The 17,119-nt window shown below is 44.6% G+C and overlaps 1 protein-coding gene across 1 annotated transcript in view; it reads left to right on the forward strand.

The window, feature by feature from the left end:
• The first annotated feature begins 3,975 nt into the window (after positions 1–3,975).
• The window catches only part of SRP68 (signal recognition particle 68), a 35,631-nt gene continuing 22,487 nt past the window's right edge, over positions 3,976–17,119 (forward strand). The window contains exons 1-8 of the mRNA XM_047707504.1: positions 3,976–4,180; positions 6,218–6,284; positions 8,622–8,735; positions 10,649–10,844; positions 13,296–13,378; positions 13,852–13,961; positions 14,323–14,405; positions 16,862–17,002. Of these exons, the coding sequence (XP_047563460.1) occupies positions 4,006–4,180; positions 6,218–6,284; positions 8,622–8,735; positions 10,649–10,844; positions 13,296–13,378; positions 13,852–13,961; positions 14,323–14,405; positions 16,862–17,002 (969 nt within the window). The 5' untranslated portion in view covers positions 3,976–4,005. The remainder of the gene's footprint in view (positions 4,181–6,217; positions 6,285–8,621; positions 8,736–10,648; positions 10,845–13,295; positions 13,379–13,851; positions 13,962–14,322; positions 14,406–16,861; positions 17,003–17,119) is intronic.

A 17,119-nucleotide genomic window follows, 5' to 3' on the forward strand; every position in this document is an offset into this window, starting at 1 on the left:
TAGTTTTAAATATATTCATAAAGTTATGCAGCCATCACAGCAATCAGCTTCAGAATGTTCTTCCCCAGAGAAACTCGGGCCCTTTAACCATAGATCTCCAATCTCGACCCCCACCCCAAGCCCCAGGCAACCACTTTCTGTCTCTATGGATTTGCCTATTCTGGGCATTTCATATTTTTTTAAATTTTATTTTCTTGAGATTTGATTTCACTTTTAAGAGCTTGTTTACTTATTTAAATAATCTCTACACCCAACATGGGGCTCAAACCCATGACCCTGAGACCAAAAGTCAGATGCTCTACCGACTGAGCTACCCAGGTGCCCCTGGACATTTTGTATAGATGGAATCACACAATATGTGGTCTTCTGAGCACCTTTATTCACTTAGCATAATATTTTCAAGATTCATATGCTTTATAGCATGTATTAGTACTTCATTGCTTTTTATGGCCAGATAACATTTCATTGTATGGTTGTACCAATTCTATTTGTCCACTTATTTATTGATGAACATTTGGGAGACTTTTTAAAAAGATTTTATTTATTTATTTATATTTTTATGAATTAATTAAATTATTTTTAAAGATTTTATTTATTTGCTTGACAGAGTATAAGCAGGGGGAGTGGGAGAGGGAGACTAAGTGGGAAGCCCAATATGGGTCTCGATCCCAGGACCCTGAGATCATGACCTGAGCTGAAGGCAGACACTGAAGGACTGAGCCACCCAGACACCTCTATTTATTTACTTTTAAATATTTTATTTATTTGTCAGAAAGAGAGAAAGAGAGCACAGCTGGGGGAGAGGCAGGCAGAGGGAGAAGCAGGCTCCCAGCTCAGCAAAGAGCTATTTTATCTTTTTTAATTATCTCTACACCCAACATGCGGCTTGAACCCACAACTCTGAGATCCAGAGTCTCACACTCCACTGACTGAGCCACCCAGGTGCCCTGAAACTTATTTAGGATTTATTTTTCATTGTAGTAAGATACACAAAATGTACAGTTTACCATCTTGGATATTTTATTTTATTTTTTTAAAGATTTTATTTATTTATTTGACAGAGAGAGAGATCACAAGTAGACAGAGAGGCAGGCAGAGAGAGAGGGGGAAGCAGGCTCCCCGCAGAGCAGAGAGCCTGATGCAGGGCTCAACCCCAGGACCCTGAGATCACGACCTGAGCTGAAGGCAGAGGCTTAACCCACAAAGCCACCCAGGCGCCCCACCATCGTGGCTATTTTAAAGTGTAGGATTCACTAATATTAAGTATGTGCAAGGACAGACACATGGGTGGCTCAGCCGGTTGAGTGTCCAACTCTTGGATCAGGTCATGATCTCAGGGTTGTGGAATCAAGCCTCATGTGCCTCTCCGCACTCAGAAGGGAGTCTGCTGGAGAGTCTTTCTCTCCCTCTCCCTCTGCCCCTCCCCCTACTTGCACGCACGCTCTCTCTCTCTCTCTCTCAAAATAAATAAATTTCAAAAAAAAAGCATATTCACATTGTTGTGCAACCAATCTCCAGGACTCTTTAATCCTGCAAAATTGAAACTCTGTATCCACTAAACAATAATGAATTTTCCCCATTTCTCCTGCCTCCAGCTACTGGCAACCACCATTGTACTTTCTATGAATTTGACCAAAGTAGATACCTCATACAAATGGAATCATATCATGTTAGTCTTTTTGTGACAGGCTTACTTGATTTAGCACAATATTTTCAAGCTTCAGCCATGTTGGAGGTTGTGTCAGAATTTCTTTCCTTTTAAAGGCTTAATATTATTCCGCTGTATGGATATGCCACTTTCTGTTTATCCCTTGAGGGCCACTGGGTTGCTTCCATCTGTTGGTTATTGTGAATAATGCTTATATGAATGTGAATGTAGAAATACCTCTTGGAGACCTGTTTTCAATTCTTGTGGATATACACGCAGAAACAGAACTGCCAGATCAAATCATAATTCCTCAGTTTTCCAAAGAACGGTCATACTGTTTTTCACAGGGGCTGCACCACTTTACACGTGCACCAAGAGGACACCAAGTTTCCAATTTCTCCATATTCTCACAAATACATGCTATTATTACTTTTTTAATAATAAAATTTTTTCTTTTTCCTTTTTTAAAGTCCTTTTTAAATTTTTTAAATTTTTATTTTTTAAAGATTTTATTTATTTGACAGAGAGAGATCACAAAGAGGCAGAGAGGCAGGCAGAGCGGGGGGGGGGGGGGGAAGCAGGCTCTCTGCCGAGCAGAGATCCCGATGTGGGGCTCGATCCCAAGACCTTGAGACCATGACCTGAGCCGAAGGCAGAGGCTTTAACCCACTGAGCCTACCCAGGTGCCCCTAAAATCCTTTTTTCAAAAAAGGTTTTTATTTATTTGACAGAGAGAGAGCACAAATAGTCAGCGTGGCAGGTAGAGAGAGAGGGAGAAGCAGGCTCTCCACTGAGCAGGGAGCGCGTGCCGAGCTCAATCCCAGCACCCTGGAATCATGACCTGAGCTGAAGGCGGCCATTTAACTGACTGAGCCACCCAGGCACCCCCAATTCTTTTTTTCTATTCTATTCTATTTTTATTCTTTTTCTTCTCCCTCTTCCTCTGCCCCTCCCCCTACTTGTGGGTTCTCTCTCAAATAAATGAAATCTTTACAAAAAATAGTAACCATCCAAAAATAAATAAAAATAGGAATCATCCTAATGGGTGTGATAGTTCATTGTGGCTTTGATTTGCATTTCCCTAGTGATTAGTGACACGGAATAGAGACTCTAAATTGCCTCATTTTTCTTTTTTTTTTTTCTTCTTTTCTTTTTTTTAAAGATTTTATTTATTTGAAGGACGACTGCGTGGCTCAGTCATTAAGCAGCTGCATTCCTTTAGGTCATGGTCTCAGGGTCCTGGGGTGGAGCCCACAACGGGCTCCCTGCTCAGCGGGAAGCCTGCCTCTCCCTCTCCCACTCCCACTGCTTGTGTTCCCTCTCTTGCTGTCTCTCCCTCTCTCTGTGGAATAAATAAACAAAATCTATTTTAAAAAGATTTTATTTATTTGAGATAGAGAAAGTGTGCACGCACGAGCAGGGGGAGGGGCAGAGGGAGAAGCAGACTCCCCTGGGGAGCAGGGAACCCATCTCTGACCCTGGCAGATCCCAGGACCCTGAGATCATGAACGGAAGGCAGACACTTAATCGACTGAGCCATCCAGGCTCCCCTAAATTGCCTCATTTCATCTTCATAAAAACCGTCTTAATTGGTTATTCCCACTTCACAGAGAAGGGAAGGGAAAAGGTTTAGAGCGACTCTGTTCTTTGCCCAACATCTCCCAACCAGTAAGAGAGGAGCCAGGACTGGAGAAGCAGGACAGCCTCCCTCGCCTCAACACTTCTCCCCTCGGAACTGCTGGAGTCCTGGCTCCAAAGTCCAGAGGCATAGGTCCCCGGCAGTTCCAGAAGTTTCTACGCCGGGTCTCTACTTGCTGATCCCCGACCAGGCCAGCCCTTCCTCTGGCCATGGCTTTCTCAGGGTGGGCACCAGAAGAGAGCCCAGTGGGGAGTCCCTCACAGGTGGAGCGTGGGTACGCGGGAACGGCATCTCCCGAGTATCCAGGCAGGTAGACACCCCGAAACCCAAAGCCCTGAACCAACCGCCCCCTCCCTTAACCCTCACGCCCGCTTGGGACGTGAGCTGAACCCCCGGTGCAGGGACGCAGGAAGTGGTGTGTGGGGGGGAGCATTTCCGAGTCCTCCGCCCTCGGGGGACCAGAAGAGGGATTGCCCCGGAAAGACTGCAATAGCTCTGGTCTCCCGGCGTGAACGAGCCTTTCAGCCTCATCCGCCGCGACTCAGGAACTCTAGCCCACGCGCAGGCGCGCTCTAACAAGTGGCTCACGCCCGCGGGCCGGGCCGTCGACGGCGGAATCCGCCACTATCCCGTCAGGCCGTCGGGGCGGGCATCGCTCTCTTCCGCCTCCGTCGTCCCGCCTCCTCTATCCCGTCTGGCTCTGCGGCGCTGGGGCAAGATGGCTGCTGAGAAACAGGTTCCCGGTGGTGGCGGCGGCGGCGGCGGCAGCGGGGGCGGCGGCGGCGGTAGCGGCGGTGGACGCGGTGGCGGAGGAGAGGAAAATAAGGAAAACGAGCGGCCTTCTGCTGGATCGAAGGCAAACAAAGAATTCGGGGATAGCCTGAGTTTGGAGAGTATCCTAGAGTAATCGGGCCTAACTCGCAATGATTACGTGTCGATATGCAGGGCCCGGGGCGGGAGAGGCGGCGGGTCCCGGCACGTTCCGGGCACGAGAGGCCGAGGGTTGCGGTTTCTCTCGCCCGTACTTTCTGGCACTCAGAGTTACAGGGTCTGTATTTCGACCGGTCTTTTCTCGCTTCTCATTCGCTTTCCAGGGTGGGGAACGTTCTCTTCTCTCAGGCGGCACCGAGATTTGGGGCAGATTTCTGCAGTTCCCCCGTAGTCGCCCGTTTGGAGGGCTGGTGACGGGGATGACACGGTGGCCACCCAGTGAGCTGCTGTCTTAGCATCTAGAGCCACTGAACCGAAGATAGGAAACTGCCCTATGGACGTTTTCGCTTAATACTTTTGTCTGACAGCCGTCGGAGAATGGACAGTAAAAAAACACTTTCTCTGGCAGTGGAGGCAAAGATGATTACTTTGAGGAAGAGCTTGTTGCCCATTTTTAATATAAATGTAGCTTAACATCACTTGTATGGCTTTATTTTATATATGTACATATATTTTTTAAAGATTTTATTTATTTACTTGAGAGAGAGAGAGAGCATGAGAAGGGAGAAGGTCAGAGGGAGAAGCAGACTCTCCATGGAGCTGGGAGTCCCATGCGGGACTCGCTCTTGAAATTCAGAGATTTTCTGGGATCATGACCAGAGCTGAAGGCAGTCGCTTAAGCAACTGAGCCACCCAGGCACCTCTTGTATAGCTTTCTTAGTAGGCCTGTAGGCATTAAATCTTGTTGAGAGTCCTTTAGTTGATCTGGTGGAATGGATCTGTAGGTTCCATCAGAGTGTATTACAACTGAATGCCTGAGACACTAGTTTGTGGTTTTTGAAGTGAACCACAAACGGAGAAAATGTAGGTGAATTTCTGAAATAACACGTTTAGTTTGACATCTTTATGTGGTTTTCAGGAGATTGGAACTTTACTTTTTGAACTGGTGATCTGGTTCCAAATGGATATTAGAATTGCCTTGATTTTTTACAAATCTTATAGCTTCTTATTCCTTTCAGTTGAAATAGTCCTTTTAATGTTCAGTATTTTGACATGTCTGTAGAGGATTTTTTTTTTTTTTTAACATTTTATTTATTTGACAGAGAGAGAGAGATCACAAGTAGTCAGAGAGGCAGGCAGAGAGAGAGGGGGAAGCAGGCTCCCTGCAGAGCAGAGGGCCCGACGTGGGGCTCGATTCCAGGACCCTGAGATCGTGACCTGAGTGGAAGGCAGAGGCTTAAATCACTGAGCCACCCAGGTCCCCAGAAAAACTAATATTTTTATACAAGCTGTGGCATAGTTTGGTTGGCATGTGCTAACCACAGGCTTATGCAGCGTCACAGCTGTTAAGGAAAGTTAGATTTGGCAGATGTAGCAAGTTATGCAAATAGAGGAGTAGTACACCTCATTTATAACCTGAGTCCACTTGAATAAGTAAAATACTGGGTCCAGGTGTAAATCAATGGGAACCACCCCAGTTATAATCAGTAGTTAGAATCCAGCAACTTTATTTAAGCTGTTGAATTTCAGTAATCCTCAGTGGCTAATAATGCCTTCCTTTTTTAGTTTGAAAGTAATTGTTCAGGCAGTCAGTTGTTTTTTTTTTTTTTTAAGATTTTATTTATTTATTTATTTGACAGAGATCACAAGCAGGCAGAGAGGCAGGCAGAGAGAGAGGAGGAAGCAGGCTCCCTGCTGAGCAGAGAGCCCGATGTGGGGCGCGATCCCAGGACCCTGAGATCATGACCTGAGCGGAAGGCAGCGGCTTAACCCACTGAGCCACCCAGGCGCCCCAGTCAGTTTTTTTCTAATTTGCTTTGCCCTGTCTTATGACAAGATAGCTATTGAAAATGATTATAAAAGAAGTCAGTAGTTAATGTACTAAGCATTTCAGAAATGTTTAACGTGCTCTGGTTTGGTACAAATACAGACTAATGGGAATATGTTTCAATTTATTTAGATTCTTACCATTGTAAGCTTTTCCTTAATCTTGGCTCTAGTTCTTCAGATTATTAAGGAATCCCAGCAGCAGCATGGTTTACGGCATGGAGATTTTCAGAGGTATAGGTTAGTATCATGTGTAAGATGTATGGAAATTACTGTGGAATTTTCAAACTTGGTTTGCCTTTGTTAATATCTCACTTATTTTGCTGTGTCAGAAAGTATAGAAAGTCTGACTCTGAACTTATATTGAGTCCTCAAAATGTACTTTTCAAATTTAAAATTTCACAATGAATAAAAGCAGCCAACCTCTTTATCCATTTTGCCTCACAATATTGCAGATACATTGGAGGCTTCTGCTGAGAGTAGCAAGCAGTTATGGTAATACATATATTTTTAAACTTAACTGTGTTGTCAGAGTCTTGGTTAAATGCAAAGTTTTTCAGTTATTTTTTTATTTTATTTTATTTTTTTTTTTTAAAGATTTTTATTTATTTATTTGACAGACCAAGGTCACAAGTAGTCAGAGAGGCAGGCAGAGAGAGAGAGGGGAGGAAGCAGGCTCCCCGCTGAGCAGAGAACCCGACGTGGGGCTCGATCCCAGGACCCTGGGATCATGACCTGAGCCGAAGGCAGAGGCTTTAACCCACTGAGCCACCCAGGCGCCCCTTTTAATTTATTTTAAAGTAAGCTCTATCTCCAGCGTGGGGCTTGAACTCACAACCCCAAGATCAAGAGCCACATGCTCCACCAACTGAGCCAGGCACCCCATATAAGGGGAATTTCTATGATATCGTTATAATTTATTGGTAAACTTTGTAACAGCCTTCAAGTTGGAAAATGAATTTAATATGACTCTTAAAAATAGAATAGATGCCTAATCTATAATATAATTCAGTGCTTTGGAAGCAGATATATCCAACCATTTAATATTGAAGATATAGGCTTTAGTGGGGAGGGGCAGAGGGAGAGGGAGAAACAGATTCCCAGCTGAGCAGAGAGCCCAGTGTGGGGCTGGAGCCCAGGATCATGATCTCAGCCAAAGGCAGAAGCTCAGCTGACAGCCCCAGGTGCTCCTGGCTACTGGACTTTTAAAAGTGCTACTTTACAAAACATTCTATAGATTCTAAGGAGTGACACATGTCACATAAATGGTCCCCAGCACTGGGATGACTTGAGCAAGGTGGGGAGTGGTAGAAGATGGAAGTGGGAAAACTAAGGGGCCAGAATAGGTAGGGTCCTTCTTATAAGCCCAGGGAACTCCTTCAGGTGTTAATGTAGACGTGATGGGAAGTTAACGAAAAAGTTTTAGTTGGAGACTGTTATGACTTGAGGGTTTTTTTGTTTTTTTAATTATTAAGGACATTTTCAGAAGCAGATGTAGAGATGATACCATGATGAATCCATCACTCAGTTGTTACAGCAGTCAGCTTTCTGCCCTTTTATTTTACCTGTTCCATCTCCTTTTTTTTTAAGTTAGGCTCCATGCTGGGCATGTGGCCAGCGTGGGGTTCAAACTCAAGACCTGAGCCAAGGTCAAGAGTTGGACACTTAGCTGACTGAGCCACCTAGGAGCCCCTGTTCCCTCTCCTTTTTATTTCTGTTTTATTTTTGTAATTTTTAAAAGATTTAATTTTTTTCATTTGACAGAGAGAGAGTACAGCAGGGAGAGCAGCAGGCTGAGAGAGAGGGAGAAGCAGGCTCTCTGCTGAGCAGGGAGCCAGATGCAGGACTCAATCCCATAACCCTGGGATCACGACCTGAGCCCAAGGCAGTCACTTAATGAACTGAGCCACCCAGGCATCCCCCCTCTCCTTTTTAAAAAAATACTTTTTTATTGAAGGATATTTTTCTTTTACCATTCTATTTTTTTTTTTTTTTAAGATTTTATCTTTTATTTGACAGAGAGAGACAGCAAGAGAGGGAACACAAGCAGGGGGAGAGGGAGAAGCAGGCTTCCTGTGGAGCAGGGAGCCCGACAGAGGCGGGACTCGGTCACAGGACCCCAGGATCATAACCTGAGCCGAAGTCAGACACTTAACGACTGAGTCACCCAGGCACCCCCCCTTTTTTTTTTTTAACCATTCTATTGCAATATAATTTATATACAGAAAAGTATATAGAAAGAGATGAATTTTTCACAACCTGTAACCAGCAGACATCACTAGACAACGTGACCAGCATCCCAGAAGTCCCCCTTTTGCTCCTTCTGATCACAAACCCTTCCTCCCCAAAGGTCACCACAGTCATGCCGTCTGACACCTTAGGTTAGGTTTGAAATACATTTCTGGTGGCACCAGTCATACTGCCCTGCAGGTTGTAGTTCACAGAGTGTTTGCAGGATGACGTGTGGTGTCTGTGGTATCCATAAGTAGAACACTGCAAACCTTCAGCCTTTATTATAGAATCTGCAATGGAAAGTACCGTCAGCTTGCCTGAATTATTGGTGTTTTTTTCCTTCAGGGGCTACTGTTCCCGTAGACAAAGACGTCTTCGGAAAACACTCAACTTCAAGATGGGGAACAGGCACAAATTTACAGGGAAAAAAGTAACTGAAGATCTTCTGACTGATAACAGGTATGGACTGCTCTGTGCTAGTGGCGAAATCCTCCTCGCTAATACGTTTATGGGACAGAGATATGTGTTAGCGGCTGTGCCAGCTCTTAAGTTACAGGATGAGGACACGGAGGCTCAGTAACGGTAGCAGGAGTTGGGGCTGAGTGCTGAACACTAGTCCGCAGTTAGAACCTGATGGGATGTTGGGTAAGGGCCCTGGAGTGCAAGTTTCAGTGTGTAAGTGCTTACTTAAATGCGTGTATCGTAAAAGAAATCTGTGTGTGTGAATTGTTCCAGAAGAGTTTCATGTTTCAGTGCTGAATGCAGCCAGACTTAACATTCGCAGAACGTCGGTCTGTCAACATGTATTAAAGGTCTCTAGGCCAGTTCCTCAAACTTCAGCCGTGGGCCAAATTGCTCCTTTTGCCACCTGTTTTTGTAAAGTGTGTTTTTTTGTGTTTGTTTTGTTTTACTCTTTTTTTGAGAGAGAGAGTGCACGTGCTCAAGCGTGCACATGCACGAGAGGGGGAGGAGCAGAGGGAGAGGGAGAAGCAGACTCCCCACTGAGCAGGAAGACCAACGGATGCCAAGCTCCATCCCAGGTCCCTGGGATCATGACCTGACCTGAAAGCAGATGCTTAAGTGACTGAGCCACCCAGGCGCCCCTTGTTTAGTTTTTTTAAGTAATTTCTCCCCCCATTGTGGGGCTTGAACTCACAATTCAGAGATCAAGAGTTGTGTGCTATACTCACTGAGCCAGCTAGGTGCCCCAGGGGTTTTTGCTAGTGAAGCCAGGAAGCTTGCATTGAGGAGGCTGGACCTTGAGGGGTTTCTGAGAGGCAAAAACATTCTGTGTAAGGGATGCCTTGGTGTCTGAATGTACTTTAGGAATTAAAGTTAAAAGTTAGCTCTGGATAGTTAGCTGCTGCTCAGGCAGCAGAGAGCCTGGGAGCTTGGTGTATGGAGACACAGAAAACTAGAGCATAAAGCCCAGGATGGGATTCAGCAGGGGGTATTGGTTAAATCTGATGAGAACAGGTTAGGAAGGGTCTCTGTGATAATGAGATCTTCATTTTGAAGAGAGAAGATTAAGCTGATGTTTAAGAAAGATTTATCAAGGCAGTAGGTTGACAGAGTTTCTCCAGTATAAAAATAAAGTGGCTAGTTTATTCAGTCCTTAGTAAGTGCCAGACTCTGGTTTAAGTGTGTTACATGTATCACTAATGGGATTCTGAGGCACAGCAAGTTAGTAACGTCGTCCAGTGTCACATAGTTAGTGACGGATAGCACTGAGATTCTAGCCCTGCCTGACTCGAGAGCCTTGTTCTTGACCACTTCAGTACAGTGTGTCTTCAGAACTTGGTTTTCAGCTCGGTTGGGATGGAGGAGGTGTTGATTCAAAGATGAGGCCAGATTGTGTGCTTGGACTGCCTCTTTGCTAAAACCAGGGAAGAGTAGGTCTGCGTTTGCCCAGTTTGAGGTGGTAGCAGGTGTTTTTAGTAGTGAGATCTTTGTGGTAGGTGGCTAGAAATTTGAGGTGGAGCCTGATCAGAGATACTGGTTAGGTGCCATGATTGATGCTGTGAGGAGTAGTTCCTTTTTTTTTTTCTCCCCTTAATATTTTTTTAAATTTTAGTGCTTGAGTGGGAGGGTAAGAGGAAGAGGGAGAAAGAATCTCAAGTAGGCTCCGTGCTGAGCGCAGAGCCTGATGTGGGGCTTGATCTCATGACTCTGAGATCGTGGCCTGAGCGGAAACCAACAGTCAGACACTTAAACAGCTACGCCACCCAGGTGGTCTGAGAAGGGTAGTTCTGAGGAGAAAAGCCAAGGAGGGTGTAGGGAGAAGTTTGGAAGTTGAGGATTGTGCCTCAGGGAATATCCAAGTCTGATGTTCCCGGTGTTCATTGTTCAGTTGCCTGTTCTCTCTCATTTAGGTATTTGCTTCTGGTTCTGATGGATGCTGAACGAGCCTGGAGCTATGCCATGCAGCTGAAACAGGAAGCCAATACCGAACCCCGAAAACGGTTCCATTTGTTGTCTCGCCTGCGCAAAGCCGTGAAGCACGCGGAGGAGTTGGAACGCTTGTGTGAGAGCAATCGTGTGGACGCCAAGACCAAGTTAGAGGCTCAGGTTAGTGTCTTGCCATCAGCTTTGCTTTATTGTGGAGATTAGAGATGTGACTTCCTAGTTGAAGAGAATAGTTTCTTAATATTATAAAGGGACCAGAGAGGAAATAACATGGTCTTGCTTTTTCAAGGCAAAGTTGGTATTGTTTTTGTTTTCAAGCTCTTGGTTTGTTTTGTTTTCTTCTCCCTTGACTTATGTATGTAAATCAGCACTAAATGTGGGGCTTGAACTCATGACTTGAAGGTCAAGAGTCATTTGTTCCACCAACTGAGCCAGTGGGTGCCCTGAGCTCTTGTTTTTTTAGTAATTAGCTCTAACATTTATTTATTTATTTATTTATTTATTTATTATTTTTATCTTTTTAGAAGATTTTATTTATTTGACAGAGATCACAAGTAGGCAGAGAGGCAGGCGAGGACGGGGGGAGCAGGCTCCCTGCTGAGCAGAGAGCCCGATGTGGGGCTCGATCCCAGGACCCTGGGATCATGACCTGAGCCGAAGGCAAAGGCTTAAACTCACTGAGCCACCCAAGCGCCCCCTTATTTATTTTTAGGATTTTATTTATTTGTCAGAGAGAAGAGAGAGAATGAGTAAGCACAGCAGGGGGAGAAGCAGGCTCCCCGCTGAGCAAGGAGCATGATGTGGGCTCAATCCCATGACCTGAACCAGAGGCAGACGCTTAACCGACTGAGCCATCTAGATGTCCCATAATTAACTTAAACTTTTTTTAAAAAGTTCATGCATCTCTTGAAATGGAGATAGAAGCATTGACTCTTAGATCTGGGAAGTTCACAAAATAAGAATTTTTTATTTCAGGGCTCTCTGGATTTTTAAGTTTTATTTAAATTCAGAAAAAAAAATTTTGTTAACATATGGTGTATTATTAGTTTCAGAGAAATAAGAATTTCTTGAAATGAATTTTTTTTAAGATTTTATTTATTTAGGGGCGCTTGGGTGGCTCATTGGGTTAAAGCCTCTGCCTTTGGCTCAGGTCATGATCCCAGGGTCCTGGGATTGAGCCCCACACCTGGCTCTCTGCTCAGCAGGGGGCCTGCTTCCTCCTCTCTCTCTGCCTGCTTGTGATCTCTTGTCTGTCAAATGAATAAATAAAATCTTTAAAAAAAAAGGATTTTATTTATTTATTTGACAGAGACTGCGGGAGCACATGCACACACATGAGTGGGGCAGAAGAAGAGGGAGAAGCAGACTTCCCACTGAGCAGGAAGCCCGACATGGGGCTTAGTCTCAGGGTCCTGAGATCATGACCTGAGCTGAAGGTAGTTGCTTAACCAACTGAGCCACCCAGGCATCTCTGAAACTAATTTAAAAAAAAAAAAAAAAAAAAAAACACACACAATAGAAACTGGGGTGCCTGGGTGGCTCAGGTGTTAAGCGTCTGCCTTTGGCTCAGGTCATCATCCCGGGGTCCTGGGATCGAGCCCCGCATAGGGCTCCCTGCTCAACGGGAAGCCTGCTTCTCCCTCTCCCACTCCCCCTGCTTGTGTTCCCTCTCTCACCGTTCTTTCTCTCTCTCTGTCAAATAAATAAATAAAATATTTAAGAAAAAAAAAAGATACCACAGATTTACATTCAGCTTCTGATACTGAATGTTATATCCTAGAAACTAATCATTAAGTCACATGAGGAAAACAGGTTTTTTTTTTGTTTTTTTTTTTTTGTTTGTTTGTTTTTTTGTTTTTTTTTTTCAGATTCTCTCCTAAGGGGTGCCTGGGTGGCTCGGTGGCTTAAGCCTCTGCCTTTGGCTCGGGTCATGGTCTCGGGGTCCTGGGATCAAGCCCCGCATTGGGCTCTCTGCTTAGCAGGGAACCTGCTTCCCCCCTCTCTATCTGCCTGCCTCTCTGCCTACTTGTGATCTCTCTCTCTATTAAATGAATTAAAAAAAAAAAAAATTCTCTCCTAGGCAGTAAATGAATCATGGTGAGTTATCCGTGTATCACATTTTATTTAATAGCGTTTTCTTTCAAAAAGATTTATTTATTTATTTTAAAGAGAGAGTGCACACGTGCTACAGAGTGGGGCAGAGAATGTCTCCAGTGGACTCTGCTCTCTGAGCTTGGACCCCGATGTAGGACTTGATCCCATGACCCTGAGATCATAACCTGAGCCGAAACCAAGAGCCAGTCGCTCAACTGACAGTGCCACCCAGGTCCCCCAATAAGTTTTCTCTTTTACAGTCACCCTGAATAAGGGTGCCTGGGTGGTGCAGTTGATTGTCTGCCTCTTGATCTCAGTTCGGGTCTTGATCTTGGGGTTGAGTTCAAGCCCCATGCTGAGCTCCATGCTGAGCTTGAAGCCTTCTTAAAAATAAGTAAGTAAAATCACCCTGATGAATATCTCTATATTCTCGATGTCAAAACTGAAAGCAGGTGGGGGAAATTGAGCAGTGACATTGGCTCTTGGGTGTTGAAACAGTTCCCTTCTTCCCCTCTTCAGGCGTACACAGCTTACCTCTCAGGAATGCTGCGTTTTGAACATCAAGAATGGAAAGCTGCAATTGAGGCTTTTAACAAATGCAAGTAAGTTTTCTGGTTCAAAAGCCGCGGCTGGGTTCGATTGTACATAATTGCATTCAGGCTGCAGATCACCTGATGATTGTTTCTACAGAAGTGCAGTTATTTACTTATTTAGTTAAGATTAATTTATTTTATAGCGTGCGTGCTGGAGAGAGCGTGTGGTGGAGAGGGAGAATCTCAAGCAGACTTCTGCTGAGCGAGGAGCCTGACATGGGGCTCAATCTCATGACCTCAAGATCATGACCTGTGCCGAAATCCAGAGTCAGACACCCAGTCGACTGAGCCAATCCTGGTTACTCATTCGTTTTCCTTCCCTTTAGGAATATTGATGATCCTCATTCATTCTAGAACCATGCAGTTCTCTTCCTTGATAGAAGGATCTTAACAAAGTGCCACGTTTTGTTTTTAGCCATTGTGTTCCTTTTTATTTTCTTAAAATAAGGCTGCTGTGAAAGCTGGTGTTTCTTTCCTCACAGAACGATCTACGAGAGATTGGCCAGTGCTTTCACAGAAGAGCAGGCAGTGCTGTACAACCAGCGTGTGGAAGAGATCTCACCCAATATCCGCTACTGTGCATATAACATCGGTGAGCAGGGGCTGAGTCAAGCACAGACCAGTGGGTTGGCAGGTGGTTCATCTGGGAGAGCCTAGAGGATTTAACTTTCCTGCTTTCCTTGTCCCTGCATCCATCCTTGGCACGGGTTTTGGCTGATGAGAAAAGTAGAGGTGTCAGCGTCAGCCCAGCTTAATGTCACGGAAGGCAGTTCCTTTGCTTTGTTTCCGTCCTGCCAGTTCTATACTCCTTTGTGAGTGAGCTTTGTGAAGGGACCTGCGGTTCACTGAGATGTGCTTTTGTGAGGGAAGAGCTCAGTGTTGATTCTCGTGACTCGTGGGAGACCAGACCAGACCCTTGAGGATTTCTACTCAACAGCGCTCTGTTTTCTCAGGCGACCAGTCAGCTATCAATGAACTCATGCAGATGAGATTGAGGTCTGGCGGCACTGAGGGTCTTCTGGCTGAGAAATTGGAGGTAATCTAGTCTATACATTTTTGTGAGGTCTTTCATTTGAAAAAGTCCAGGAAAAGAGGTAATCTGTAAACTTGATAGTCATTGTAATGGTTATTAATATATGCATATTTATATTCTTTTTTTTTTTAAGATTTTATTTATTTATTTGACAGAGAAATCACAAGTAGACAGAGAGGGGGATGCAGGTGCCCCGCTGAGCAGAGAGCCTGACGTGGGGCTTGGTCCCAGGACCCTGAGATCATGACCTGAGCCAAAGGCAGAGGCTTAACCCACTGAGCCACCCAGGCGCCCCTATATCCATGTATTTTTTATTTTTTTTTTAAAGATTTATTTATTTGACAGATCACAAGTAGGCAGAGAGACAGACAGAAGGAGAGGGGGAAGCAGGCTCACTGCTGAGCAGAGAGCCTGATGTGGGGCTTGATCCCAGGACCCTGAGATCATGAGCTGAGCCAAAGGCAGAGGCTTAACCCACTGAGCCACCCAGGCGCCCCTGAAGTATTCAACTTTTTATCTTACTTTCTAGGCAAGTAATGTAAGCAAATAGGCAAAGTAGGAATAAAAGATGGGGGGAAAATGGGGCACCTGCTTGTGATCTCTGTCTAAATAAATAAATAAAATCTTAAAAAAAAAAATAAGATGGGGGAAGACTAAAATCACATGGTAGAATCAGAGGTAACCACTACTAATAACATGATGAATAGCTTACAGATTTTTGTGTATGTAGGAAGAAAATGCGTGTGTGTGTGTATATTTTTGAAGGTTTTATTGATTTAGAGCAAGAAAGAGCAAGGGTTGGGGGAGGGGCAGAGAGGGAGAAAGAATCCCAAGCAGACTCCCTGCTGAGTGCGGAGCCTGCTGAAGGGCTCCAACCCAGACCCCAAGACCACAGTCCAAGCTGAAACCAAGAGTCAGACGCCCAGAGCTGACTGAGCCACTCGGTTGCCCAAAAAAGGCTCGTGTTTTTTAAATGGGATCTCCATATACACTGTTTAGTAATGTAATGCGCTTTTTAAATACAATGTCTCGAGTGTTTTTTTCCACTTTAGTAGGTATTTCTACACTGTTTTGGTAGCCACATGGTACTACATTGTACTGAAGTCGAGTCACGTGAGCACTTCACTATTGTTGCTGAAGTGATGAGTCATATTACAGTGAAGACCCATGTTTTTGTACACATTCTTAGTTATTTCCTTAGAATACATTCCTAGGGACGCCTGGGTGGCTCAGTTGGTTGGGTGGCTGCCTTCGGCTCAGGTCATGATCCCAGCGTCCTGGGATCGAGTCCCACATCGGGCTCCTTGCTTGGCAGGGAGCCTGCTTCTCCCTCTGCCTCTACCTGCCACTCTGCCTGTGTTTGCTCTTGCTTCTCTCTCTATGTCAAATAAATAAATAAAATCTTAAAAAAAAAAAAAAAAGAATACATTCCTAAACGTGGGATTGAATATTTTGGAAGCTTTTGATTCATACTGACAGATACCTTTAAGTAAGTTTCTGATAATTTGCGTTTTTGCTTACAGCGCATTTAGATAGGTTTTTCTCCTTCACCCTTACCAAGACTTAGCGTTGCTCTTTTTTTTTTTTTTTTTTTTTTTTTTTTTTTTTTTTTTTTAGTTTTTATTTATTTATTTGAGAGAGAGAGAACGTGAAAGGGGGAAGGTCAGAGGGAAAAGCAGACCTCCCGCTGAGCGGGGAGTCTGACATGGGACTCGATCCTGGGACTCCAGGATCTTGACCTGAGCCAAAGGCTGTCGCTTAACCAACTGAGCCACCCAAGTGCCCCTAGTGTTGGTCTTTTTAATTTTTTTTTTACGTTTTTAAATATTTTTTATTATTATTATTGTTTTAAGTGGCTCCACATCCAACTTGGGGCTTGAACTCACTGCCCTGAGGCCAAGCGTCACATGGTCTGCCAACTGAGCCAGCCAGGCACCCCAGGGTTGGCTCTTTTTATTTTTTATTTTATTTTTATTTTTTTTAAAGATTTTATGTATTGGGGTGCCTGGGTGGCTCAGTGGGTTAAAGCCTCTGCCTTCGGCTCAGGTCACGATCCCAGGGTCCTGGGATCGAGCCCCGCTTCGGGCTCTCTGCTCAGCAGCGAGCCTACTTCCCCCTCTCTCTCTGCCTGCCTCTCTGCCTGCCTGTGATCTCTCTGTCAAATAAATACGTAAAGTCTTTAAAAAAAAAAAAGATTTTATGTATTTATTTGACAGAGAGAGAGAGATCACTGAGCCACCCAGGTGCCCCAGGTTGGCTCTTTTTAACCTTTTGTTTAGTCATTTTAATGTTTGGGTTTCTATAAGTTAAGATAGATGATACTAAAGAGGAACATAAATACAATTTATATATTACTTTATAAGGCGTGATATATTAGTTACAGAAAAAGAGAACTAATAGTTCTTTGTTCCTTTTACCACCAGCAATTAAAATTTTGACTTTTGAAAATTACTTTCCAGGCATTGATCACTCAGACTCGGGCCAAACAGGCAGCCACCATGAGTGAAGTGGAATGGAGAGGGAGAACCGTTCCAGTGAAGATAGACAAAGTGAGGATCTTTTTACTGGGATTGGCCGATAACGAAGCAGCCATAGCACAGGTGAGGAGCAGCTGCCCGTTCTCTCTCTGCGTGTGTCTGAAGTTGTCCTCGTGTGTTTACGACGTAGATGCGTGTGCATTTCTCACAAAATAAAAATATGTCTTACTGCTGTTTGGG

The sequence above is a fragment of the Lutra lutra genome, chromosome 16 (assembly GCF_902655055.1).
Source record: "Lutra lutra chromosome 16, mLutLut1.2, whole genome shotgun sequence".
Taxonomy (NCBI): Eukaryota; Metazoa; Chordata; class Mammalia; order Carnivora; family Mustelidae; genus Lutra; species Lutra lutra.